This window comes from Cavenderia fasciculata, assembly GCF_000203815.1.
Source record: "Cavenderia fasciculata unplaced genomic scaffold Scf_Dfasci-G-b-126g04.f1-5, whole genome shotgun sequence".
NCBI lineage: Eukaryota > Evosea > Eumycetozoa > Acytosteliales > Cavenderiaceae > Cavenderia > Cavenderia fasciculata.
In genome coordinates this window covers 106875-134522 of record NW_004457715.1, presented here as the reverse complement: position 1 = coordinate 134522, position 27648 = coordinate 106875, and the positions used below count along the sequence as shown (strand labels likewise).

At 33.0% G+C, this 27648-nt stretch overlaps 14 protein-coding genes and 1 non-coding gene across 15 annotated transcripts; 8 read left to right on the top strand and 7 right to left on the bottom strand.

Annotated features, from left to right (window-relative positions):
- Positions 1 to 483: 483 nt before the first annotated feature.
- DFA_02068 (uncharacterized protein) lies at positions 484 to 1743 on the top strand (the record flags this gene model as incomplete). Its single annotated transcript, XM_004357495.1, has 4 exons — positions 484 to 495; positions 633 to 860; positions 946 to 1127; positions 1215 to 1743. 4 exons carry the CDS (start codon positions 484 to 486, stop codon positions 1741 to 1743), a joined length of 951 nt encoding a protein of 316 aa, XP_004357552.1.
- A 513-nt stretch (positions 1744 to 2256) lies between these two features.
- DFA_02067 (uncharacterized protein) lies at positions 2257 to 3518 on the top strand (the record flags this gene model as incomplete). The annotated part of the gene is made up of 4 exons (XM_004357494.1): positions 2257 to 2301; positions 2413 to 2637; positions 2725 to 2903; positions 2978 to 3518. 4 exons carry the CDS (start codon positions 2257 to 2259, stop codon positions 3516 to 3518), a joined length of 990 nt encoding a protein of 329 aa, XP_004357551.1.
- A 202-nt stretch (positions 3519 to 3720) lies between these two features.
- Positions 3721 to 4538, bottom strand: DFA_02066 (uncharacterized protein; the record flags this gene model as incomplete). Its single annotated transcript, XM_004357493.1, has 2 exons — positions 3721 to 4024; positions 4060 to 4538. 2 exons carry the CDS (start codon positions 4536 to 4538, stop codon positions 3721 to 3723), a joined length of 783 nt encoding a protein of 260 aa, XP_004357550.1.
- Positions 4539 to 5028: 490 nt separating this feature from the next.
- DFA_02065 (uncharacterized protein) lies at positions 5029 to 8088 on the bottom strand (the record flags this gene model as incomplete). Its single annotated transcript, XM_004357492.1, has 8 exons — positions 5029 to 5093; positions 5235 to 5279; positions 5372 to 5465; positions 5639 to 6464; positions 6498 to 6601; positions 6687 to 6968; positions 7065 to 7599; positions 8063 to 8088. 8 exons carry the CDS (start codon positions 8086 to 8088, stop codon positions 5029 to 5031), a joined length of 1977 nt encoding a protein of 658 aa, XP_004357549.1.
- Positions 8089 to 8141: 53 nt separating this feature from the next.
- DFA_02064 (uncharacterized protein) lies at positions 8142 to 10922 on the bottom strand (the record flags this gene model as incomplete). Its single annotated transcript, XM_004357491.1, has 8 exons — positions 8142 to 8282; positions 8541 to 8603; positions 8938 to 8961; positions 9029 to 9144; positions 9216 to 9660; positions 9725 to 9903; positions 9990 to 10525; positions 10594 to 10922. The coding sequence occupies 8 exons, from the start codon at positions 10920 to 10922 to the stop codon at positions 8142 to 8144; spliced, it is 1833 nt and encodes a 610-aa protein (XP_004357548.1).
- A 259-nt stretch (positions 10923 to 11181) lies between these two features.
- DFA_02063 (uncharacterized protein) lies at positions 11182 to 12700 on the top strand (the record flags this gene model as incomplete). Its single annotated transcript, XM_004357490.1, has 5 exons — positions 11182 to 11214; positions 11325 to 11349; positions 11476 to 11494; positions 12109 to 12284; positions 12408 to 12700. 5 exons carry the CDS (start codon positions 11182 to 11184, stop codon positions 12698 to 12700), a joined length of 546 nt encoding a protein of 181 aa, XP_004357547.1.
- A 611-nt stretch (positions 12701 to 13311) lies between these two features.
- DFA_02062 (uncharacterized protein) lies at positions 13312 to 14203 on the bottom strand (the record flags this gene model as incomplete). Its single annotated transcript, XM_004357489.1, has 3 exons — positions 13312 to 13854; positions 13941 to 14117; positions 14198 to 14203. The coding sequence occupies 3 exons, from the start codon at positions 14201 to 14203 to the stop codon at positions 13312 to 13314; spliced, it is 726 nt and encodes a 241-aa protein (XP_004357546.1).
- Positions 14204 to 14543: 340 nt separating this feature from the next.
- On the top strand, positions 14544 to 16207 carry DFA_02061 (uncharacterized protein; the record flags this gene model as incomplete). Its single annotated transcript, XM_004357488.1, has 4 exons — positions 14544 to 14618; positions 15178 to 15349; positions 15911 to 15935; positions 15961 to 16207. The coding sequence occupies 4 exons, from the start codon at positions 14544 to 14546 to the stop codon at positions 16205 to 16207; spliced, it is 519 nt and encodes a 172-aa protein (XP_004357545.1).
- A 78-nt stretch (positions 16208 to 16285) lies between these two features.
- On the top strand, positions 16286 to 18628 carry DFA_02060 (uncharacterized protein; the record flags this gene model as incomplete). Its single annotated transcript, XM_004357487.1, has 7 exons — positions 16286 to 16990; positions 17072 to 17155; positions 17211 to 17326; positions 17422 to 17647; positions 17726 to 18001; positions 18092 to 18263; positions 18408 to 18628. The coding sequence occupies 7 exons, from the start codon at positions 16286 to 16288 to the stop codon at positions 18626 to 18628; spliced, it is 1800 nt and encodes a 599-aa protein (XP_004357544.1).
- Positions 18629 to 18754: 126 nt separating this feature from the next.
- On the bottom strand, positions 18755 to 20740 carry DFA_02059 (uncharacterized protein; the record flags this gene model as incomplete). The annotated part of the gene is made up of 1 exon (XM_004357486.1): positions 18755 to 20740. The coding sequence occupies one exon, from the start codon at positions 20738 to 20740 to the stop codon at positions 18755 to 18757; it is 1986 nt and encodes a 661-aa protein (XP_004357543.1).
- A 375-nt stretch (positions 20741 to 21115) lies between these two features.
- On the top strand, positions 21116 to 22984 carry DFA_02058 (uncharacterized protein; the record flags this gene model as incomplete). The annotated part of the gene is made up of 4 exons (XM_004357485.1): positions 21116 to 21760; positions 21846 to 21929; positions 22007 to 22142; positions 22443 to 22984. The coding sequence occupies 4 exons, from the start codon at positions 21116 to 21118 to the stop codon at positions 22982 to 22984; spliced, it is 1407 nt and encodes a 468-aa protein (XP_004357542.1).
- Positions 22985 to 23075: 91 nt separating this feature from the next.
- On the bottom strand, positions 23076 to 23705 carry ankrd39 (ankyrin repeat-containing protein 39; the record flags this gene model as incomplete). Its single annotated transcript, XM_004357484.1, has 2 exons — positions 23076 to 23276; positions 23349 to 23705. 2 exons carry the CDS (start codon positions 23703 to 23705, stop codon positions 23076 to 23078), a joined length of 558 nt encoding a protein of 185 aa, XP_004357541.1.
- Positions 23706 to 24706: 1001 nt separating this feature from the next.
- DFA_02056 (phosphoenolpyruvate carboxykinase) lies at positions 24707 to 26712 on the top strand (the record flags this gene model as incomplete). The annotated part of the gene is made up of 2 exons (XM_004357483.1): positions 24707 to 24948; positions 25026 to 26712. 2 exons carry the CDS (start codon positions 24707 to 24709, stop codon positions 26710 to 26712), a joined length of 1929 nt encoding a protein of 642 aa, XP_004357540.1.
- A 56-nt stretch (positions 26713 to 26768) lies between these two features.
- On the top strand, positions 26769 to 27634 carry DFA_02054 (uncharacterized protein; the record flags this gene model as incomplete). Its single annotated transcript, XM_004357482.1, has 2 exons — positions 26769 to 26830; positions 27607 to 27634. 2 exons carry the CDS (start codon positions 26769 to 26771, stop codon positions 27632 to 27634), a joined length of 90 nt encoding a protein of 29 aa, XP_004357539.1.
- On the bottom strand, positions 27263 to 27335 carry DFA_02055. Its single transcript has one exon. It is a non-coding gene; the product is annotated as a tRNA-Lys (tRNA).
- Positions 27635 to 27648: the final 14 nt, after the last annotated feature.

Sequence of the window (27648 nt, the reverse complement as noted above, 5' to 3'; positions counted from 1 at the left end):
AATAATTAATTAATAATTTAACAAGTTGTTGTTTTCTTCCTATTGTTGGTCATACTTATCTCTTAACATGAAAACTCTATGTTTAAATATGATTATTGATTGATTTCTTTTCTATCCAATGATGTGTACTTAGAGTCTAATTCTTTAATCTTTACAAAGTGAGTGTTCAATCCTAGTTATCAACGCAGGAGAATACTCGAGAAGAAATACCCTACTCTCTAAACCCGGATATTTTTAATTCAGATATTTTCTTCTTTTTAATTTTTTAAAAAGGGGAGGGTTGCAAGATGATCTTGAAGTTAGGACTTCTCGAATAATAATAATTATCTTTTATTATTATTGTTGTTGTTGTTGTTTTTTCTCGTTTAGAATGGTGTGAACCTAAACCAGAGGGTATTTATAAGATCACAATCATGATGATCACATTCAATCAATCATTTACTTAAATACATCATCAAACAAACAAACAAACAAAAATAGAAAATGAAGTCAATAGTAATAATATCAATTGTTTTATTATCTTTACTTGTTGTTGCAGTATGTATATTCAAATATAACAATCAACTATGTTCTAGTTAGTGTATATAAATGTATATATTTATTAATTCAACAATCTTTCCTCTTCTTTATAGTTTGCTCAACAACCAGAAGCAATTCAATACTTTAATTCACCAACTTTAGGTATTATCAATTATACAGTTCTAAGATTAAGTGATGGTGCAACAATTTACAATGTCTCCAATACTGATAATCAACAATACAACCTTTGGGGTTACCTATCGACTGATTACTCTGGTAACATCGTCACTATTGGTAACCTCCCACCAAACAAAGTCAATGTTGTTGTTTATAATCCACAAGTATGTAATCAACTATACCAAAGAACAAATATACACATATATTTATTTATTTATTTATTGACACACCTCTCTAATTTTTTAAAAGGCAAATGAATATAGTCTTCAATATGGTAATGCAAACATCCAATTTGGATATTCATTGGGTCTTCAATCATTTGTTTGGAACCAAAAATACTCTGTAGTATCAACTGCCGGTATCGACTTTGGAACTGATGTTTATAGTACATTGGCTATCCTCAATTTTGGATTTGGTAAAACCTCTCAAAGGTAAATAATAATAATAATAATAATAATAATATAATATATAAGTATTTATTTATTTATTTATTTATTAATTTATTTATTTGTTTATAGTACACCAGTTGATTTAGGGATTAGTGAAAATGCTACTGCAAGATTTAATGGTAATCCATTGGGTGCCTATGATGGATCCAATTATTATTATATTTTCTATAATCTTGGTTCCCAACTTGGTCTTGTTCGTTATTCATTTGCCGATTCGTCAATCCAAGCTGTCGAGATTGATGCTGTTGGTGGACCAAACTCTGCAACTCAATCATTGTATTACTACAACGGTCAAGTCATTTTGGCCACACTCACCCCTAAATGGGGTGTCACCATTGCAACGATTGCTCCTGAAAGTGGTGACTTTGCCATCATCTACAAAGACGGCAACTATCAAAAGAAGAGTTTCTCAGGCTTGGTCCAACCATTTGTATTTGACTCCAACACTGGTACTATCACCATTCTCAATGTCAACGGTCTTAACCTCTTTGTCGATATCTTTTCTCTTTCTACTCTCCAAGTAAAGTCATCAGTATTTACAAACACAATCCCAATTGGTACACTTAGAACTATTTCAGTTTCGGCTGGTCAATTTTAAACAAAAAAAATATTAATAATAATAATAATTTTTTTGTTAATGTTATAAATTAAATAAATATTGAACTCATAATAATATCATTAATATCCAAAAAAAATATTTAAAATAGAATGGATATCATTCTACATTAGGAAATCTTTGGGAATCCAATAAAAATAACTACGGGATTATGAAAATGTACAGGAGTTACCTAGATTCACTTGTTGATTAAAGTCGCGACCCATCCTTTCTTGATAAAAATACATTCAAAAAATAAAGACATTCTTCATTACAACGGAATGTGCGCTGATCTCACCTGATCATTTCCCAAATATATATATATATTTAGTTAATGGGGATGGGGATGATGTGACACGAAAAAAAATCTTGTTGAAAATATCTGGGTATTGGAAAAATTTAAAAGATATTTATGTATTAAATGAAAATGATTAAGGCTTGTGTTCCGTTTAAAAACGACCCGTGTCCTTTCATGTTCATTCATTGTTCAAAACAACAGATAATTATATATATACAATGAAACTATTATTTACTTTTGCCTTATTATTCTTGGTTGGAGTTGTATGTACCCTTTTTTTTTTTAATCATAACAAACAATATCAAGTCATCTTGACTATTCTTACTTACTAATTTCTTTTTTATATTTATTTATTGATAAATAATTTTTTTTAGTATTCTCAACCAACTGCCATCCAATACATTCAAGACTCTTACGAGACTGCTGGTGTTTTCAACTATGGTGTCATCAGATTAAGTGATGGAGCTACCCTTGACAATGCTACATTCACATCGGAATACTTTTCAATTTGGGGAATTTTAGCTGTCAATGATACCAATATTCTTACTCTTGGTAGTGCTCCAAGTTCTGGCAATATTGTAAGCTCATTTTCAATTGAGGTATGTATAAAAACAAAAATAATAAATATATTAAATAAGAAATTAAATAATTTTAATCTTTTTCTATCTCTATTTAAACCTTTATAGTCAAAGACATTTACCACGGTATACAGTCAGCCACCACAAGGATTCGGGTTTGGATTTGGACAACAACCAATTTACTGGGATCAAAACACTTTAACTGCTTATGTAGCCGGTCTCGCTCTATCAAATAATGATGGAACTTTGGCTATTATTCCATTAGGTTTCGGTCAAGATATTCCAAAGTATGTGTTTTTAAATATTAAATTCTTAAAAATGATTGATTTTAATTATTATTATTTTTTTTCCATTTTTTTAGTGAAGCAATTTCTTTGGGTGTTGATGGTTCATTTACTACTTCACCAATTGGTGCTTATGATGGTTCAAACTATTACTATGTTTATTATCAAACTGGTAACACTATTGGTCTCGTCAAATACTCTTTCAGTCAATACACCTACACATCGGTCATCCTCACAGGAGATAATACTCAAGTATTCTATGGAACTCAACAACTCATCTACTACAACAATCAACTCTACTTGGCCACCTTGGATACCAATACCGGAGTAAATATTGCCACTGTCGACTTTGAGACCACTCAAGTTGATATCATCTACAAGGACACTAGCTCAAACAAGTTGTTCAAGGGAACCATCCAACCATTCATCTATGACTCTGCCTCTGGATCACTCATTATCCTCAACCCTGCCCAAGACCAACTCTACGTCGATATCTTTAATCTCGCAACTCAAAAGGTAAAGTCCTCGGTCATCCCAAATACCATTCCACAAGAAACTTTCTACATCGTTCCATCAACTGCTACAGTTCCATTTTCGACAGTCGCATCATTTCAATAAATAAACAATAAAATAAATATTCAATCAAGGTTAATATATTTTATATTTATATTTATTATTCCAGATTGAATTTTAATTTTGGGTTGATAATCTTTTACAAGTCACCACACGAATTATTATGATTTATTAATTTGATCGATCAAATAAACTTTCAGTTGGTTGAGGAAGATTGAATAATAATACTGGAGGTGTATCAATATTTTTAAAATAAAGATATCTTTTTCATTTCTTCAATACGTTGAACAATTTGTTGATGCATAATTCCACCATTGAGAGATTTACCAACAATCAATACATTTCTATTTTGGCCATCCAGTCTACGACGAATATCAACTTGGAAATGAAATGCTTCGATGACTAGAGTCTCTACACTTGTTTGATTGATTACATAGTTTAATTGAAGTACCCAACACCTATCGATTCCTCTCACAATGTCCATGTGTACAGATAATTTTTTAAGAGTTGATAGGAATATTAGACCGTCATCATCGCCAACAGAGTGGACTCTAGTACGAAACTTAGTATTATTATTTATCCAAACAATATATTTAAAACTTGGTATTTGAATTCACTAACAGAGGTTGGAATATTAGTTGGTTTGTAGGGGACTCCTTGATGACTGAAATCAATGAATCTAAGATTAGGAGGATATAAAAACTCAATATATTTGACATCCAAATGAATATATCCAAGGATAAAAGTAAACTCTTGTACATTGCTTGGAAGAGTGATTGGTACACTCATATTGAATAGAGATGGTTTGTCAAGCACCAGTTTTGTAATTGAGGTTGGTAGAGTATTGACCCTTGTCATTTGATAGCCTGACAACTTGAGTGATTCTATAGTGTCAGGGATTGTCACCATCTCACGACCAAACACTCCTGTCATTCTAATTTCAAGTGTCTTTACACTTGATGGAATAATCGACACTGGAATATCTTCTGAATAGGTTAAGATTGATAACATTGCCAATTGAGTCAGACTTGAAAGAGATCTAAAAGCTGTTTGGTTTAATGTCATATCTTGGAAAGAATTCATTTGACAAGTTACCAATTGTGAATTGTTTAAGAGAAAAAGACAATAGATTTTGGGGCAAGATAATTTTTGATGCCTCAACCTTTCCAGAGACTCTATCATTGCTACAACTCAAACCAATGTTTCTAGTAATATTCAACACATCAGACATTTGATCCAATAGGTTGAATAATCTTTTACAAGTCAATAATAGACACACCTTGTCTACACTCTCTGTCACATGATTGATTATTTTAACTAGTATAAAAGTTGGTATCTTTTTAAAATAATTTTCTTCTTCTTTCATCTCTGTTTGTATCATCAAAATAGTAGTACTTAGTCGATGATATATAATAGAAAAGAAAATAATAGTTTGAGGATTTATGAACGAATAATTAATTAATTATCTTTCAAACAAAATTTTAAATTAGAATATAATTTGGAATAGATATAGATCTATACAGCTAGAGATTAAAAAACAAATATTTAATAAATATTATTTTCCTATTCTAAGATTATTGTAGGTTGAATAATCTTTTATAAAAGCAAAGTCTTCTTCTTCTATTTATCATCTTTTATTTGTGTAATATATCACATAGTTTGATCAATTCAAATTAAAAATAATTTAAAGTTTAAGATCCTTGTAAATCTTGTCATAGAATATCTGATCGTTGCTGGGACTAAAGAAGATGTATTTTATACCAGCCAACGCCAATAAAACACCACCTGCAAGTAGTGCCAAAGGTCCTATAGGAGAGAGATAGAATTGAAATTGAATTGTATAAATAAATTGATTGGTTTGTACATAAATTTAATTTAATCTAATAATAATACTATACCTGCACAAGCACATCCTCCAAAGATTGCCAAGGCTACACCAAGCCCAATACCTGCCGATACACCATCCATTACGAGTGCACCAATGTTACCAGCCTATGTAAGAAAGAAAGAAAGAAAGAAAGAAAGAAAGAAAGAAAGAAAGATATATGGAAAATAAAAAGGGGATTACATTAATTTAATTATTAATAATCAGGGGGTATGAAATAGATTAAATAATAAATATTATTTAAATATTATTTAAATATTATTATTATTAAATTACTTACCTTTGCATCTTGTACACAGTCATAGACACTTTTGATGGCACTGATAGCCATAAGAGCAGGACTAAAGCGAGTTGTTACAAAAGTGGCTAAATCAGTGGTGAAGACATTCTCCATAATGGTGAGTACCTTGTCGGCGGCAGGCAGCTTGTTGAGTTGGACACCAATGACAGCACCAATCTTTCTGAATGCATTTGGAACAACCTCGGTTGAACTTGATGCCAAATCCAATGCGATATTGAGAATATCGAGAGAGAAGAAGGTTTTGTTGTATGCATCTAGCTTGTCCCAATTGGTGATTGAATAGATAATAACCGATACTTGACAAACCTTGAACATATGACCAAGGAATTTTGCAAACTTGTTGACATTGGAGGCCTGTATCTGCATCTTGTTCATAACACGTGCACCAACAGCTTTCAAGTAGACATCGTATCCATTTGATATGTCGGGACCACCAATAGACTCAAATTGTGTGGCGAGGATCGCTTTCTGAAGCTCACGGACGCCTCCTACACTTCCTCCCAATGTAGCAATGAGGTCCTTGCCAATTGTGATTGAATCTAGGTCTTCACCCTCTTCAACTTTGCCGTCGTTAACTCGATCGATGAGACGTTGGATAGTATCCTTGATAATTTCACGATTGACCGGGGTATCCTTGATAGAATTCTTTTGGTCCAAATTGGCAAAGATGGAGGCGCCGATAATGCTGTTGATTGTATGTTTGGATGTCTCGCCGGTTGGATCGAGGATATCTAGGGTGGCCTTGACATTGACAATGAAAGCTTGGAATTGTTCGGCCGATCTTCCCTGCAACTTTGAAACCTTGCTAAATAGATTTTTGTTCAAAGAATCAACATACAACGGTAACCAACGGCCTGCGCTCTTTTGGAATTTCTGCATCCATTGATTCTTTTCACAGAATGCGTACTTGAACAATAACATTCTTTGATGGGCATATGTATTCTAAAAAAATAGATTAAGGGAAATTAATTAATTAATTAATATTAATTAAATAAGATTCAATATTATTATTATTATTTTTACATACATCAAAAGATACATCAGTTTCAAGGTAGTGAAGCTTGTCCTTGCAAAACTTGGCATTAATCTTTTTAGAGACTGAATAGTTTCCATTGGCAACGATCAATGGTAGATAATAGAAGGAATAGTAGGAGTACCAGAGAGTAACCTTTGGCTCATCACAAATATCCAAACGGTTCTGACTCAGCTTTGGTTTCGAGAGACCAAACAATTGCAACAATTCATTATTTGGATCAGAGTAGAGTAACATGTTCTCCAAGAAATAATTATTAGCATTCTCTGCTACAACCTAATAAAAACAAAAATAATTGAAAAAAAAAAAAGATTAATATTAAAAAATAAATAAATATAATTAGATATATATAAATATATAATAAATACGTACATTCTTTGAACCTTCAAAAACAGAGAAGCTGTTGATTATCTTTAATCCTTCATCATCTGTTATCGTTGGATCTTTACGATTGACATCAAAAGGAGGCACCACAAAATCGGGGTTCCAAGCTGGTAACAAGTCTGGTACGGCCTCTCTCTTGACGACTGTTTTGACGGTAATCGCAGCTGCTTTTCCACCTGCAGGGGTAGGTAATGGTGGGACTGGAAGCAACTCATCATTGAAGACTTCGTTAGATTTTTTGGTGTAACCAACAAAGAATCGGCTGTCTCTGAGAGGAAGGGTGACTGGAGGGGTAGTGGTAGTTGGTGGCTTGACGGGAGGAGTAGTCGTGGTTGGTGGCTTGACGGGAGGAGTGACGCTCGTATCTGGAACTGTTGGCAAGGTACCATTTTCAAGCTGATTCATGATATCTTCGATATTGTGACCGGCGGGATACCCTGGGAACATGCCCCCGATAAGGTCCAAGACTTCTTTGCTATCTTTTGTAACTACTGACATATTATTATTACTATTATTATTATTACTATTATAAATATAATTATATTATCTGTGTTAATTGATTATCTATGTAGTTAGTCGACTGTTGTAACTATTTATGTGTTGTGCTGTGAGGGGTCGTTGGGATGTGGAGAAGAGGACAAAGAGAAGAAGAGGATATTATAAAAATATATGAGGTGAGTTTGATTGATACACGTGAGCGACGGTATCAATCCACCGACCCTCCCTCACTCATACTAACTAGATAGCTATAGCCAACTGGTGATGATCATGTGATCGATTCAGTGATCGGGTGGTTGGAGGGGCGAATCGTTCTCCTTATCTCTAGAACACCACACATAAACTGAGAACCCCACCCATCATTCTGTCTCATCATATGATATCTTCAATTAATGCAATATCGGTCAGTTCTGTTGTTGATAATTATTTGTTGGTACCATCCTACTACGGCGAATATCAACCTGGATATTATTAGATGGTTTAATTACCCATCCAATGAAGTGACTGGTTCCATGGAAGAATTAGTTAATGAAAATGTGATTTAAACATTAAAGATGATAACATAGTTCATCTAAATCTTACAGTCGATGTAGAACTACCTCTTAAGGTTTGCTCACATTCCAGCAAAAACCCACTTGTATAATCAATGTGACAGAGAATGTAGATTATATTTAAAAGTAGTATAGTAAATATACGAGCGTTATTATACTGCACAAAACAAAATATAAATATAACAATGACGATGTTTATTTTGTTTTCAGCCAAGTGACATTCTACAATTATTCGCAAGTTTCGTACAATACAACCAAAATGTCTTTCCCATAAGAAACAATCTACATATGTTTACCAATCGATGTATAGTCTACTAAGATACTACTGATTCTTGGTGATCGGATGGGCCAAGGCATCAGTAAAAAAGTACAGACTCCAGTATTAAACTCTAAACAAGTTTCATCTCAATCTTACTGTCGATGTAGAACTACCTCTTGAGGTTTGCTCACATTCCAGCAAAAACCCACTTTCGGGATACTAGTGGTTAAAGAAGTACCCAATCAACTAATCTCTGGTTCCTCAGTTACCCTCCTCACTTTTTTACCCTCCTCACTTTTTTATTTATTGATGTACAAGCGAGTATTTCAATCCCATAAGGATAGTAAATTTTAAAACATGTCTTCGGGTATACTACATTGATAAACATTGCATAAACAGGGATGGGACAGGCTTCGGTTAGAACATACAGACTCCAGTATCTTAAAACTTCTCAAGTTTCAAAAACACACTATATTCCAAGTTCCGAATGCCACAGAAACCCTCTCTTTTTGTTTCTCTGTAATTATTGCATTTTTTCTTTCATTTATTTAACCAATGATATTGAAAATGGTAACAACTATAATTAATAAAGTAAATATGATTAAAGAAACCCAAGCAATTCGTCTGGTCACTATTTTAGATACACCTTTTAGTCCCTTGAATTGATTCTTGTCTTCAAACAACATAACTTCATTTTCTTCCCAATCGATTGTATCTTGTGCCAATGAATCTATAATTTCTTTTTGTTCATTTGTTAAAACTAAAAAGTAAAAAGAAATAAATATTAGTATAAATATAATAAATTGATTTGTTTTTTGTTTTTTGTTTTACAATTCTTTGATCTAAAATGTAAAGATTTTAAATAAATTAAAAGTGGAATGATGAAATTGGAAGTTGAACTAAAGAATAGACTAGCCCAATCGATAATATTGATTAGACCTTCACCAGTCATGAATGGGATGACAATGATCCATGGAAGGATGACCGAGATGAAAATGGCCACTGGTTTCTTGAGTAATCGATTCTGTGTGAGATTGTATCGAACAATGATGCTAAACACTGGGATGGAGCTGGCCAACACGATAAATGGAAAGATATAGACCGACACTCTCGAAAAGACATTGGCATGACTCGTTGAATTAATCATACTCAAAATATCACTGTCATATGGCATATTACTAAATGCCAAAGATCCAAATATACCAATCATCATAAATATAAATGTTGAAAATACTGTAGCCGAAAATATTGATTTCTTTATATTTACTGTTGGTTTCTAAAAAAAACAAATAAAAATAAATATTATTATTAATTTTGTTTAATTGTTTAGAGATACGTACAACTTCATTAACATAAGAAGGTAGAGTAGTAATATAAGCATAATTAAATATAACATTGCCAAGGATTTTACTTATTCCAAGTTTATCGCCTATCGCAGGTAAATTGGTTGGTTCCAATCCATTAATAATAAACATTATAATCCAACTTGTTACAATTGCTACCATCAATATAAAGCAAACTAAAAGTAAATTAAAAAGGTTGGTTAGTTTATGATTGTTATTTTTTTTATACTTTAGATTTTTTAGACTTTAGATTTTGACTTACTAGTTTGAACAATAATATTATCTTCAAGATTTAAAATACCTAATGGTATGATAATAACCAATACTATTAGATACCCAAGAGTAAATAGCATATAGTAATCTGCAAATGGAGAGGTACTTGAACTCTCAGTTTCAACACAAGTCCATCGTTGATGAGGGTATAATTGGACACCACAACTTTTGCCAAAGATAAAGATGAGTAGACTGTCTACCATTTGTGCACAAATAATAATCGATGCGATATTGGTTGCTTGCAAACTGACATTGATAAATATCTGTGCCAGGACATAGCCAACCTTACCAAAATAGAATTTACACAACATGACAAACTCTACTCTCAACTGAAACCTTGGATTACCCGGTAGAGCAGCCATCGACTCTATCAAAAAGAATGATGCCAGTCCACTCAACATCATCATCCCAATAAATGCCAATGTCGACAGAATCCAACCACCATGTTGATAAGTCGATGCAATCTCTACTAATCCAGGCCCAGTTATATTTCCAACTAATAAACAAAATCCTCCAATATATCCTCTAAAATAAATTAAAAATAAATTAATGTTAACATTGACTTCTCATTTATATTTCATTTCATATCATACATTGTTTTATGACCAAATAGATTTTGAGCAGCTGCATGATCATCAATCTTTTCTCTTATATCGAATATCTTGTTGACTAGTACTTGTGAAGGTGATGATGGGTCTATGAGAGGACTATAGTCATCGTCTATGAATTGAATGGCGTGATTACTAGAGACACTGTCTCTCCGCTTGTCCTTTGGTACTGTAGAGTACCCTTTATGTTCCTTGTCATGTCCATCAACAAATCTCCTTAGGAATGATGTTTTATAACTATTATCTCCACTACCATTATTATTATTATTATTACTATCACTATTACTATGACTATCGCTATTATTAATTGACATGATGATCACAAAACTGTCGAGTGTTTATACACAAAAAATTGTAAAAATAAAAGAAATTAAATAAATCGATCTAAACTATTTGTATTTATGTATAGGGTTGTTGGTGTATTAATGGATGAGTATTTTGGTATTGGTATTATATATATATTTATAGAATGACTATATAAATTTAATATGAATATAAATTTAATTATAAATATAATTATAAATATAATTATAAAATTCTATTTATGATGATTTGATTTACTTTTGAGTGATGATGATTTATGTTGAAGAGTATGAAAATGGTGGTGTGAATAAATCTAGATGATGTGGGGGGTGACTGTCAGTCAGTCGGTCAGTCTAGAGATGAAAGTGGTGGTCTAAAAGTAGAAGGAAGTGTGATAATTATTTAAATTATAGGAATATAAACACGAACTACAGTATAGTATACTATCCACTCACTCTGTAAGGCTGCGATGATAAATATTTAAAAGATTAAGATTGATAGATATTTTTAGTTGAATATATACATGAATTTTAAATAGTAAGTACTGTATTATTATTTAAATAGAAAAACAATTAATGATAGGGTAAGATAGGAGGATGGGTTGGTTTGGGGAGCGCTAGTGGATGTTGGTTATTTATTTATTTATTTATAAATTGTTCACTCAACTATAATAATAGTTTGTTTAAAGAGAAATTAATAGTTGGGGTTGGAACAGGAAAGGAAATGATTTAAATCATATGCGTAGGCCTGGAGACCAAGGAATCTTCGTTCAATGTTTAACCATAAAACGAGGTGGGTAATATTCATCAAGCATCATCATTCTCGCTTTACAATTATTAACCCTGTGCAAAAAGAGAGAGGTCTCTTTTGAAATGAAAAATCGAATTAAACGACCCTGTTGCAACAGTCGTTTCGTCCTTTGCAGATTATTATTATTGCGCCCTGGGTTTCAATCGCGATCGATCTATCAATGAAATACACAAACAATTCAAGAGAGTAAAATATTCAAAAATTTGTATATTGTAAATATAAAATAAAAAATTTGTATTAATCTTTTTGAAGGAGTAAAAATTTTGGTGTTATTATGTGATATCACTATAAATAATTTTTTAATGTTGTTTCAAGAATTATTCTTATTTTTAGAGCAAATGTGCGAACCATGAAAGAAAGGATTACAATTTATATATAATAGTATAGATTTAAAGAAACACTAATCACTATTTATTGGCCAAGAGGTCCTCATAACCATTGCACTTCAGGATTTTCTGCTTCCTTTTTGAACAATTCGAAAAACAATCAACCCCTCGCTCTCCATTTACCCCCCTTCAACCCCGTCAAACAGTGGGACGATTGTGTCAAAACTAGCTTAAGAAGTGTTTACTTTTTTCTGCTTCCTTTCCTCTTGTTAAATTTTTTACTTTTATTGAACCACTGTCCAAACGTACAATCTTTGGACAATAGATACTTGTATTATTATAGATTAAAAATAAATATAGTTCATATAAATATCATGAATGATATTAGTTCTACACAGTGTACACCATCGATGATTGATCAGCCACCGTCCACTGATCCAATAGATTTAAACAACAATACAGATACTAGTAGCTTAACTGCTACCTCTACAACATCGACCACTACTACAAATAATACATGTACCTCTGCTACATCTACTACAAATAATGAATCTGCCTTTGCTATATCTACCACTATAGGCTTCAGATTTTGGGATAATACTCTAGATATTGGAACTACCATTGGTTTGGTTGACAATTTTGGAATGAATTAGAAAGGAATCTAAAATTACCGACAAGTGATAGTTTTAGCGCAATTAATGTTGTAGAAATTCATTCGTGTCTTGCTTTGTTTTGTTCTTTCACTTGTCTTCTAATTTAGTTTATTTGAACAATTGTTTCTCGAAATCAACTTTGTTTTATGTTTCGAGACTTATAAACTAAATCAAAAGGAAGAAAAAGAACAAAACTAGGCGACCGAATTGACCTCCATACATTTAAATGGAAAGAAAACAAGGTAAATATAAAAATCAATCAAAAAAAGGGAAAAGAATTCAATAATAAATATCTATTATAGATATATTAATCAGGTGACTTGATATAATTAATTGTTGTGTTGATGTTTTATAGTAGGGTTATTTCTTTTTATTATTTATTAATTACAGGGGTGGGTTATTATTATTATTATTATTATTAGTTGATTATTCCATTATTTAATTATTATTATTATTAGTCCATTTGTTAAATTATTAATTTGTTATATATATTTAAATCGTTGTGAAAGTTTGGTTCCTATGAAAAGTATCTCTTGGATAGAATGGATCGATTGATTGATTGATTGATTGGTTGGTTGGTTGACTGTTGGTTGGTTGATTGGCTGTTAGGGTCAACAAGATGGTACGGTAGTAGAAGATGAAATGGATTGAGCTTGTGCTTGAGCAGCATCTACTGGTTTAATTTGTTCATGTTGTTGACATGACATTACTGTAGGTTGTGGTTGTTGTTCTTGTTTTGATTGATGTTCTAATTGTTGTTGTTGTTGATGTTGTAGCTTACTACAACAAGATGGGGATTTGTTGTTGTTGTTGTTTGATAATAATTGATTACTTAGTGTTTGTACAAGTTGTTGTTGATTTGAAAATAAAAGACCTTCGTATGATAAAAGTTGAGATACGAATCCTTTGTTTGGTTGGACACAAGGTCTGATGGATTTAAGGAATTGGAAACAATACATGAATGGTTTAAAAAATAGATTCATGAGATATGAAATGACGACGGTGGCCGATCGAGATACGCCCGCCGTGCAGTGGATCAATATACCTCCTTTGGTACGTCCACTATCGATAAATTGATGACATTGATCGAAAAACGTTGAAATGTCTCTCTTTTCCTCATCTTCAATGCTAATCGACAAACATTGAAATGCTTCCTATAAAATAGTAAATATAGATAAAGTAAGTACATATCGACATTTCAATTATATTGTTTTGCTTTGTTGTTTGGTTTACAACTTACATTTCTCGTATAAACAGGTGGATTAGTTGAAATGGACAAGACATGTGATATGTTGTGATCCTTTAGACTTGTGACTGATTGTGCAGCAGCTGCAGATCCAATAAATAGTTTTGGTAGTACTTCTTGGGCATCGAATTCCTCCGTCATGGAATCAACCATATCCCAATATCCACATCCCTAAAAATATTCAATGATTTAGTAAGAGACTCAAATAATAATTAATTGCTTAATTAATTTAATTAATTAATTATACATACAGCCATTGTTATATTTATATTATTTGTTTGAATGAATTATACTTATATATATATATATATAGTATCGATTTAATAATGTGTCCGTTCCTTTCCTTTCCTTCACAATGTCAGTTCTCGAAATCTCGAATTATTATAATATTATTGTTTGGTTTGGGGGTATGAAATCTGCGATACCACGAGATTTATATCTATCTTTCTTCTATTCTGAAATGTCTATCTGTATTCGTATTTTGTTATTTGTTGTTATTGTTGTTATTACTAATTTCTACAAGAACAACAAGAACAATAAGGTACTACTAGCTTTATATTATTATTATCTGTATAAACCATAATAATGAATGAATGAATGAATGCTTTCTTTTCTTTGTTTTGTCTCTACTATATTCTACTCTTGTCTATTCTACTACTTGTTGTTGTTATTGTTATTGCTTGCTACGACTATTTCTATAACTGTTTAAAATTCATATGATCGATGAGATGGTAGCGTAGTGGGTGGGTTGGTCGTTGATGATGAAGTGACAGCAGCAGTGTGAGTGTTTGTATGACAGTGTGTAGTGTGTTTTTTTGTTGTATCTGTGTGTGTATGAGTGTGTGGTACTAATAATGGAGGGATTGCTTTCTTTCAAACAATCGACTTGTTGATTACTTTTAAAATAAGGTGAGTTGAGGTGGGCAGGACATCCTCTCATTATGCGAAGGAGCAATTGTATGAACTTGGCAGATTCGCACTTGGAAAGATATTTTTATTTTTTTTTTTATTTTTGTTTCTTTTTTTTTGATGTCCAAAGGTCGCGAGTACTATTTTCACTATATATCGCCAACTGGCTTGAAGAGAAAGAAAAAGTTGTATTATATTTCTTTTAAAATCATGATTTTGTACATATGTAGTGAATTTTGTACAAACACAATTGTCGGACCGATGTTTAACTTGAACAGAAACAGACAGAAAAAGAAGAAGTACACATTTTGTTTTTTTAAAGTATCTATCAAGTCATATCAACGAAATTTCGTTGTTAAATCAAATAGATATTTTCTCTCATAAATCTCATCTGACGATTTTCTCACATTCATTTATGTCCTCTCTTGTTTGTTCTCATCCCATAAACCTTCATTTCATGTCTAATATGATTCGATGTATAGCCTACCAAGATAGTAGTGATAATTGGTGAAAGGATGGGCCAAGGAACAGTAAAAACATACAGACTCCAGTATTATTGAAACTCTCAACAAGTTTTAACAACAACACAATCAGATCGGAACAACAAATCTTGGGAGACCAAGCGTTGGGCCAAACCACTCGCTACTGGTGGTGAAATAGGTGGGACCACTTTCTGAAGAAACTAGTGGCTAAAGAAGTTCTATCTGTCGCTGGTCGTAGAGACGTTAAACATTCGACCAATTAATCCCTGTTCCAATAGTTACCCTCCCTCACTTTTTGTTGTTTTTTTGGATAATAGTGACCACCACACAACAATCAAATAATACTACATATCCAACAAATAATCATTGTAATATAAGACACACTAAATTTACATTTATATCTCTGTGTCACATGATTGAAAAGTATTGTGAATATTGATTCTTTTGCGCACATACAACAAAAAAATTCATTATTATTAAGATGAAGATCGATTGGTCGATATACTAGTAGAGATAAGATAATCATCATAAAAAGATAAAGTTATCTTTAAGTATAAGATATCTTTCTTAAAGGATTCCTCACGACGAATGTTGTAATGTATGTGACATTAATTTTGGTTTAGTGTGTTAGCTCGTAACATTAGTTTTGGACCATTCATATACACTAATAGTGCAGCCAACAAAATGTTTCAAAACACTATAAGATCATTCTCCTTACATTTGCAAAGATCAGCACAACATTTAATCTATTTACACCAAACAAAACAATTCATGATCTCCTCTCACTCTCCCCATAATCAACAACACTTGCATCAACTAGAAATTTCAAGGACAACACTTTGTGCAATGGTAACTGGCGTATATTTTTAAGTCACTGGTCTATTTAAATACAGTTATTAACTGCGGTGTATCTTAACAAAATTAATTAATATATATATATAAAAATATATGTTAACAATAGATAAACCATTCTTTAATGTTTTTAGATCACCATATCTATTATACGAGATATTCAATCGTGTGTATTCAAAAGAATGTAACTTGACAGACGAGAGAGATATTTATATGGATGATGGAAAGAAACGTATAAGAAAAGGAAAGTATCTGATAAAGTTGGTACGTCTTGGTAGGGTCGCTCAATATGCACTACCATGGGACTTTATAAAACATTATCTACCGACTGATAAAGATAGTGTATTATTGCAAAGAAGAGTACAAGAGATCACTGATTATTGTTCACATGGAAAAGCAACATTTGATACATTCCTACGTCTCTTGGAATGGTCACCAGATTACGATCCAACACTTTACAAAGGTTATATTAGCCAAGTTATTGGAACCCTTATACAGAATGGAAAGCACGATATCTTTGAGTACTTTGTCAACAACTACCCAAATATTAGTTACAAGCGATCACAAAGTATTGCTGCGTATCAGGGAAATCTATCGATTCTAAAGGTTATGGATTCACCTGCTGCCGTTGGAATAGATTTTAGTGGTCAACATAATGGTAGTGATTGTGATGGTATAGACTTGAATGATCCCGCACGAGGAGGGCATTTTGAAGTTGTAGAGTATTTGCACAATCGTGGCCCTTTAAAAGCTGACCAGGCAATTGACAATGCTGCCTATGTATCTTTAGATATAGTAAAGGTATGTCTGACAAACACATTATAGTAGTTTATTAAATCATTAATTAATGTTACTAACGTCAAACAATCAACTCTCTATTAGTTTTTACATTTTAATAGAACTGAAGGAGCTACAACCGATGCAATGGATAATGCAGCGGAGAATGGTCATCTTGAGATTGTCAAGGTATGTCTGATAAATTAATTAGCCAATTAATTAACTAATATTTATATATTTATAGTTTCTACATGAAAATAGAAGTGAAGGATGCACAACCCAAGCTATGGATGGAGCCTCTATGAATGGACATTTTGAGATTGTAAAGGCAAGTAAAAGCGTTGGTTGGTTGGTTGGTCAGTTTATTTATCTATATCATATTGAACTCTATTATTAACCTTTATATATAAATATATAAATTACATATTTGATTATTAGTTTTTACATTTTAATAGAACGGAAGGATGCACAACCAAAGCTATAGATTATGCAGCTTCATTGGAAATCATTCAATTCCTTTTTAACAATCGCTCAGAAGGATGTACACAAAAGGCAATAAACATTTCTTCTTGGCGTGGCAATCTAGATGCCGTAAAATTCCTTCATCACCATCGCTCAGAGGGATGTACAAAAAAGGCAATTTATTTGGCAGCAATGGAAAATCATATGGATGTTGTAAAGGTAAGTAGTAGTAGTAACGTATTACAGAGACCAAAGGATTAACAATATATATATCTCTCTCTATCTATCTATAAATAGTATCTTTATGAGAATAGGACTGAAGGATGTTCTGAAGATATTATAGATCGACTTTGTAAACAAGAGAATCAAAAAAAAATTAGATTGGACATAATAATGTACCTCTATGAAAAATTCAACGTACAATGTACAAATCTTGGAGTAAATCGAGCCATAAAGAAAAAGAGATTGGATATCTTTGAATATTTTTTAAAAAGACATCCATCATCACCTGATATTTGGACCCAAAAATTAATAGATACAGCACTTGGAATGAGAAATTTAAACATTTTAAAGGTACTTTTTTATAATTATAAATATTATTTATTTATTATGCTAATTATTTTTAATTCTATCACCATTTATATATATATATATATTTATAAGCTTTTACTTGAAAATCACCCTCATCTAAATAGTTTTGAAGGAATAGATAAAGCCTCAGAGTTGGGAAGTCTTGATATTGTACAATACCTACACAAAACCAGAACAGAGGGATGCACAACACGGGCAATCTATAAAGCCTGCCAAAATGGTCATTTAGAGATTGTAAAGGCAAGTAAAGATTTTATTTATCTAACCACTATAATATTAACCTATACGACATCTTTTGATTTACAGTTTTTACATTTTAATCGAACAGAAGGGTGTACTCGAAATGCTATGGATCAAGCCAGTCGGGGAGGATTTTTGTCTATTGTAGAATTTCTTCATAAACACAGAACTGAAGGATGCACAACAGCCAGTATTTACGGGATTTTCTCCGACTACAATACCACAAAATACATCTTGGACAACAAACTGATTGCCAAAGATTTAATCGAGCCAAAATATATCGATCCACACAATTTCGAAGTGGCCCAACTTGTAAATCAATATTTAAATAATGATAATGATGATGATGATGAAAATCAATCATTATAGTATCTATACAGCAACAGCATAGATATATATTTATCTATTTATTATATATTTATATATATTTATTTATCTATACCAAAAAGATAGACAAATAAAAACATAACATTGTTTTTAAAATCATATTTATATTTAATTTAGAGTGTTGGGAATATCATATGATAGTATTGGAGGTTGCATATGTTGAATTAAAATATAAATTGGTCGATACTGTTGTTCACCATCAGAGGTCAGTTGTTGATCAATGTGTTGATGAATGATTCCACCATAAAGTGATTTACCAATTATTAATACATTTCTATTTTCTGGATCTAATCTACGAATATGCACTTTGAAAGTGAAACCAGGTCCGAGTATTAATAGTTGATCTACATTTGTTTGATTGATTACCTGATCCAATCCAAACATCAAAATGTCATTGCAACGTATAGTTGCAGTTAGTTTGGTAAGAGTCGATGGGAATACAAAACCGTCGTCACCAATCGAGTGAATTTCTATTTGTGTTGTATTGTTGTTGTTGTTGTTGTTGTTGATTGTGGTGGTAGTTTTGGGCTTGGTCGTGTATTTGAATTCATTGACTGATGTTGGAATGATATTTTGGTAGGGGATTCTAAATTGACTATAATCAATATATTTTAATGTTGGAGGGTAAATAACTTCAAGTCGTTTGTTTGAAGAAGAAGAAGAGAATTTGTCATAGTGAACCCAAGTAAACTTTTGTAAACCATCGGGTAGAGTGATGGGAGTATCCATATCGATTTGATGTTTGAGATTCCAGAGTACAAGTTTCTCGATCGAGTTATGCAATTTGTAGAGTTGTGTAACGTCTACATGATTATATATTTCAAGTGTCTTGATACTCGGCGGAATGAATTCCACAGGTACATTTGATGAGAGACATTTGATTGATAACCAAGTCAATTGTGGTAGACATGATGACAATGATAACATGGTAAAATCATCAGTGTCTAGGTTAATACTCAAGCATGTCAGAGTTGGTGGAAAGAATTGATTGGTCAGATTGCCAATACGTTGATCGTAATTGGTTTGCTTGAATTTCAATAGACGAGGAGCAAGACGGATTTGTGACGCGTGAATGGGACCGATCAACCCGAGTTGCAATGTTTCCAACGAGACAAGACTGTCAAAATACAACAAGGAGTGTTGGTCGGTTGGTTGGTTACCGTTTCTTCCACAGAATGAAATGTCGAGATGTACCAGCTTTGAGAGTGGTTCAAAGTAGGTGGACAGTGGTGATGTATCCAAATAGAGGCCGAGATTGGTCAAGCTCTGTGGTAAGGTGCTGTAGGCGACACCCTTTTCATCATGGGCACGGTCAGATGTCAGCGATTTGAGAGACCCGAGTCTGTCTAGTCCGAGCCACCGAGGTAATAGACTGATATTCGTATCACGGTGATGGTCTCTATATTCTAGACTTTCAAGACCCACTGGCAATGCTTTGGGAGAGGTAAACCCACGATCCAAGACTACCATGGTTAGTGATTTTAGTGAATCGGGTAACCACGCTCGATCAGCAACATTCTTTTCACCATAGGTTATGGTCAAGTGTTGAAGAAGTGGTGGGAAATAATCGGTTGGCAATGGGTCATAGATTGGTCTTTGCAATTCCAATAAAGTGGTTGATCGAGGTATTGATAGTGTTGAAGGTTCAATACTTTCTTCTAATAGTTCCTCTTGATATAGATCCAATAATACTACATTTTTAATATTCTCTTCGATCATATCAGGTGTTTTAAAATTATCTGTTATAATCATTGTATCTGAAAATGTATTTGTAAACATTTTCTTGAATGACTTTAAATGATAACATTTCTGAGAGTAATAGATACATTCAAAGTCTACAATTTCATCTTTTTTAAATGTTATATTACTGTTAACAGCAGAAGTAAAGTTGAATAATCTTTTACAACTAAACAATAGACAAACTAAATCTACATTATCATCTACATGATTAATAATATTTAAAAGTAGTATAGTTGGTATCTTTTTAATATAATCTTCTCCTCCTTCATCTACTACTATTCCCTTTTCATCTTTCTTTTCTTGTTGACTATTATTATTTATTATTTGTATTGAATTATCTCTATATGTTTGCATTTAAGAAATAAATAAATATTAACAATTTCTTTTTTTTTTGTCTTTTGTTTTTTCACACCCAAAACTTTTGAAATAATTAATAAGCCATAATATAATTATATAAGTATAATTAAAATATTGATCTGAAATATTTAATTATAATAATCAGATATTATGATTTGATTAAAAAAAAACGAAGTATACTTTCGTTTGAGTCTTTCTGACCAAATCTATTCGGTTGGAAAAAAAAATTAAAAAAATGATTTTGATAGGTTGCCTATGAAACAAGAAATACGACCCTTGGTGTTGGTATTTTTCGTTTCTTTTGTTCTTTTTACTTGTTTCATCAATCAACCAATCAAAAAATAATAATAATAATATTTATTATAATTTAAAATGGCAATAACATTTTTAGATATTTTTAGAAATCAATATATTAGATATACAATTTTCAATCCTAAATCTATAAAATCAATAGAAGGATGCAGTGGTGGAGGAGGAGGTAGAAAAGGTAAAAAAGGAAAAGAGTTGATAAACTCTCCAGCACTTTTAGAAATGTTAGAGGTCTATGCGATGCCTTGGAACTTTGTCAAACATTATTTACCGACACCCGATAAATATAGTCCAAAGAAACGACACGATTCTATCATTAGATACACCACCCACTATGACGCAACAGCCGAGACACTCCACAAACTACTCGAATGGAGCCCAGACTTTTCACCAAACGATCGTGACATTACAAATTATGTAGGATTGCATGGAAACCTTCCCATCATCCAATACCTTGACACACGCTTTCCAAAAAATGATTGTTGGACAAGTGATGTCATGGATTATGCAAGTTGGTTTGGTAGACTCTCGATTGTTGAATATTTACATCATAATCGATCTGAAGGATGTTCGACCAATGCTATGGATTGGGCTGCCTCTTCTGAACATTTTGATATTGTAAAATTTCTTCATTTCAACAGATCCGAAGGTTGTACTAGTAATGCTCTTGATGCCGCCAGTAGATATGGTAGTATGGAAATTGTAAAGGTAAAAAAAAATTGATCTAAAAAAAAATAATTCTAAAAAAAAAAACAAAAAACTAATTTCTATTTTTTAATTATTTTCTTTATAGTTTTTACATTTAAATAGAACAGAAGGATGTTCAACCAATGCAATGGATACAGCTGCTGAAAATGGTCACCTAGAAGTAGTAAAAGTAAATATTAAAAATAATAATAATAATATAAATATATATTTTTTTAATTATTTTTTAATTAATATATTTTTTTATAGTTTTTACATTTTAATCGTACAGAAGGATGTAGTACAAGAGCAATGGATGGTGCTAGTAGAAATGGATATTTACAAGTTTTAGAATTTTTACATCATCATCGAAGTGAAGGATGCACACGAGAGGCTATGGACTATGGTAAATCGTTGGAAATCATTCAATTCTTGCACACACATCGAACCGAGGGGGGGTCTAGTCGGGCAATGAATGAGGCAGCTCGAGCTGGCTCGTTGGATATTGTAGAGTTTTTAAATACCCATCGAAGTGAGGGGTGCACAACTGACGCGCTCGATTGGGCATCAGACAAGGGTCATTTTGAAATGGTCAAGCTATTGCACACCCACCGCACCGAAGGGTGCACTACCAATGCGTTGGACTGGGCCTGCAAGAATGGATTCATTGACATTGTCCAATTCTTACACCATTACCGTCGTGAAGGTTGTACCACACGTGCCTATGATGATGCTGCCGAGGCAGGACATTTGCAAGTGGTCGCCTTTCTCCGAGCCCATCGTACCGAGGGGGGCACCACTGACGCTCTCGATTGGGCCGCTCGTCGAGGTCACTTAAGCATGGTCAAGTACCTTATGGAGAGCAATCAATCGACTGTTGGACCAACAGGCAAACAGTCCCCTACTATTATTGGTACATTCAAGGCAATGGATAAAGCAGCCTTTTACGGACACATTGAAGTATTGCAATATCTTCACAATCACAACATGCCGTGTACCAAAGATGCCATGAATTGGGCCGCAATGAACGGGCATTTAAATGTCGTCCAATTCCTTGATCAGAATCGTACAGAGGGATGTACATCCAATGCCATCGACATGGCCGCTGTAAATGGTCATTTGTCTTGTATAAAGTATCTTATTGATCATCGTACCGAAGGTTATTCAAGTACTGCAATCACAGATGCCACCAACAAGGGTTATCTATCTATTGTAGAATTTTTAAATATTCATCCAAATAATAATTAAATAAATAAATAAATAAAAATAAAATAAAGAGAATCATCATACCTCTGATTGTTGTTGTTGTTGTAACATATATATAATAAAATGACTATATTTATGATGATTGATAATCGATTGGTTTCTTTTGTTTCTTGTCTTTGATTTCTTGATTTGAACCTTTGGCAATGAGTAATTGAACGATTTCTTTGTGACCTCTTTGATATGCTTTATGAAGTGCAGTCATACCATCTGAATCTTGATGATCTATAAACTCTATATTACAATCTTCTTTTTTATTTGTTAATAATTTACAACTCTAAATTGTAATATAAATTAAATTTGTTAGTTTAATATACATATACATAAATATTTATATATATCTTTTTACCTTGATTGAACCACAAAATGAAGCACGATGTAAAGGAGTTGCACCACCAGGAGTAGATACATTGACACGAGCACCATACTCTAATAACAATTCGACAATGTCTGTATTATCAATAGATCGAACAGCATAGTGTAGAGGATAGTACCCAGAGTTGTCTTGCTTGTTTGTCAAAGACGCATCCTTTTTTAGTAATGCTTCTACTTTGGTCGCGTTGCCAGAAATGACAGTGCCCCAAATACCTCTTTCAAAGGCCAATTCGTCCAATGATTGTGATACACCATTTGAATCTACATGATTACAAACATGATCCTCATCTCCACCACCATGATCATGATTACATTTTCCTCCTTTCTCCATCAAACAAACTCTAATCTCTAATCTCTACTCCTCCTCTCTTTTCTCTCTGAACTTATTCTTATCTCTTGACCTAAATGAATGATGAAAAAAAAAAGAGAGATGATCATCAGACTCCACCAATAAAAAAAAAGTATACAAATAAAAGTTCTAAAATAATTCTAATGTTCATCGAGTCAAAGTATTTAATAATAAAATATATCTATAGCAATTTTTATTATTATTTAATATTACATTATTTTATTTATTTTATCATCAAAATAGAAGCTTCGAACATGAAATTCGGACCTTGTTTGAAATTTCCCAAACCAAGATTAAAAATTTAATTTAAATACAACACCCATTCTAGAGTCACAACTAATATCTTGAGCCACCCCCTCAAAGCACCCATTTTTTTTAATCACAAACAAACAAACATAAGTGTGTTTGAAACATACACAAAACAACAACCCCCCTCACTTTGTATGTACTTCTCTACTTTTCTATCGTTTTAAAATAATATCTGTGTGTTTTGATCATCATTACATAATACACATACATAATACATTATATATATACATATATATATATATAATAATAAATCAAACAAACAAACAAACAAACAAAACAAAAAGTCAGAAACAGAGATAATAATACTTATTATTATTATCAACATACAGATATTTTTTTAAAAGGTTAGTTTTAAATTATTACTACACTACATTATAAAGATAATAATAAGTAGTAGTAATCACTCAGTTAATCATCCATCATCTGATCATCTTTAACTAGTATACATCAAATAATTTAATCAACCAAATCTTAATACTCTTCTACCCTTTGTCATCAATCATATGACTTTTATAAATTAATCATTTTATTTTAATTTCCCTTTTTTTTTTAAATATATTAAACTGTAACTAACAACATTATTCCTCTCTCATTCTTTTAGTTTTATTTTCTATTTCTATTTTATTTATTTGTTTATATTTTTTCTTTCTTTCTTTATTATTTTTGTGTAAAATATGTATAAATTAATTAAACCATCAACTACTGCACTATCATATTACTCCAAGTCTAGCAGTCATTTGTTAGTTGGAGTTCAACAGAATCAATTTGTATCAGCTGGTAAAAGATTCTTTTCAATCGATCAACTCAAACAACAAACCAAGAATCAAAAGTTGATCAACTGGGTTGAAGAACAAGCCAAACTATGTCAACCTGACAAGATTCACATTTGTGATGGTACTGAAGAAGAATTTCACAGGTAAATACAAAAAAAAACAAATTCAAATAATATTTATTAATCTATTTATTTCTTTAATTTTTTTTTTAAATCTAAAGATTAACAAATGATTTGGTTGATCAAGGAGTATTAACAAAATTAAATTCAAAAAGACCAAATAGTTTTTTGGCAAGATCCGATCCAAATGATGTAGCACGTGTAGAATCGAGAACCTATATTTGTACCAAGAACAAGGACGATGCAGGCCCAAACAACAACTGGATGGCACCCAATGACATGAAAGAGACGCTCAAGCCATTGTTTAATGGCTCGATGAAGGGTCGTACCATGTATGTGATGCCGTACAGCATGGGTCCATTGGGATCGCCCATTTCACACATTGGTGTGCAGATTACAGACTCGCCATTTGTAGTTGCCAACATGAAGATTATGACTCGTATGGGCCAACAAGTACTCGACAAGTTGGGTGCCAACGGCACGTTTGTACCATGTTTGCACTCGGTCGGTGCTCCATTGGCCAAGGGAGAAAAGGACTCTTTGTGGCCCTGTAACCCTACCAAATACATTGTTCACTATCCCGAGGAACGTGCCATTGTTTCGTTTGGTAGCGGGTATGGAGGAAATGCTCTGTTGGGTAAAAAATGCTTTTCTCTGAGAATAGCATCGAGTATGGCCAAGGAGGACGGATGGCTCGCCGAGCACATGCTGATCCTTGGTATCACCAGTCCAAAGGGTGAGAAAAAGTACATTGCCGCCGCGTTCCCATCGGCTTGTGGAAAGACCAATTTGGCCATGATGACGCCCACTATACCGGGCTGGACCGTCGAGACGGTGGGAGACGACATTTGCTGGATGAAGTTTGGTCCAGACGGCAAACTGTACGCTATCAACCCGGAAAATGGGTTCTTTGGTGTGGCACCAGGCACGAGCACATCGTCCAACCCCAACGCCCTAAAGGCAATCAATCGCAACACGATCTTTACCAATGTTGCATTGACACCCGACAATGACGTGTGGTGGGAGGGTCTGGGAACTGCTCCACAAAAGGCGATTGACTGGACGGGCAAGGAATGGACACCTGCATCGGGTCGTCCCGCAGCACACCCCAACTCGCGTTTCACCGCACCAGTCAGCCAGTGTCCATCGATTGACCCCAAGTGGAACGATCCTCAAGGTGTCCCCATCTCTGCCATTATCTTTGGTGGACGTCGTGCTTCCACTGTCCCACTCGTCTACCAAGCATTCGACTGGCGCCACGGTACCTTTATGGGTGCTAGTACTGCATCCGAGTTGACAGCCGCCGCTGAAGGTTCGGTTGGTACCCTTCGTCACGACCCATTTGCCATGCTCCCATTCTGTGGTTACAACATGGGTGACTATTTCACACATTGGTTGTCGATGGAGCAACGCACCAACTCTGCCAAAAACCTGCCCAAGATCTTTTACGTCAACTGGTTCCGTAAAAACAAACAAGGCAAGTTCCTCTGGCCTGGATTTGGTGAAAACTCGCGTGTCCTCAAATGGATCTTTGAACGTTGCAATGCCAAGGGTGAAGAAGGTGCCCAAATCGCCCCCATTGGCTACATCCCCGAACAAGACTCGCTCGACGTCAAGGGTCTCGACATTTCCAAAGACAACCTTCGTGAATTATTCACCATTGACAAAAAGGAATGGCTCAATGATCTCTCTTCAATGAAAAAGTATTGTTCTCAATTTGGTCCAAGATTACCAAAAGAAATTAATAATCAAATGTCTGATCTTGAAAAAAGATTATTAGATTATTAAAAATCAAAATAAATAAAATGGAGAAAAGTATTTTTGAAAAATCAAAAGAGAAAAAAATGTATAAAACATTCATTTTTAGAGATTATGGTATGGGTCATACCAATTTACCTCATGGCAAGTTTATAGATCCATTTCCTCCTATTCTCCGACATGTAGGTCTATGCCTTGAAATTCAGTCACTACTCAAATCAATTGAACTGGAAACATTCAAAGATGATTCAAATCTCATGAAAAATTTTTTATTGTAGACAAAAAATAAATAAAAAATTAAATGTCTGGACTCAATGGAATTTTATAAAACTGTGTTGGAAAATAACCAACCCTTAGGAGAACAAGAATATAATATTAAAGGATCAAAGAAATGGGATAATTCTTAAGATTTTTTTTTTCAGCTGACAGAAGAGAAAAAAAATCATTGGTTAAACATTTTATGATGTTTTTCTGTGTGGTTTCAATGGAAATTAATGAAACTTGGTTAGAATGATAGCCACGAGTGAGTAGAACAAGAAATCGAGCAAAAAAAAAAGTTGTCATTCAAAGACAAAAAGATAGCCCTATGGGGGGCTCGAACCCCCGACCACAAGATTAAGAGTCTTGCGCTCTACCGACTGAGCTAACAAGGCTTGGATGTGTCCAAACAAAAAATTGAAAATTTGAGCCCCTAATTTCTACTGTTTTATTCTTTATTTTGGTTAATATAACCTCCATTTATTGTTAATACGAAGTTTATACCAAGTATATATATCATACATTTAGCATAAGTAATCAAAAATAAAAAATTATCATTGTTTCTATAGATTTGAAAAAATTGAAAAAATCCAAAAAAGGAAAATCTTATTTTGAGACTGAAAATACTCTATAAAACCATGAGCGATATAGTTTATTTTTAAATAGATATGAGTATCAATATATTATATCATAAATTAAATATGAAAA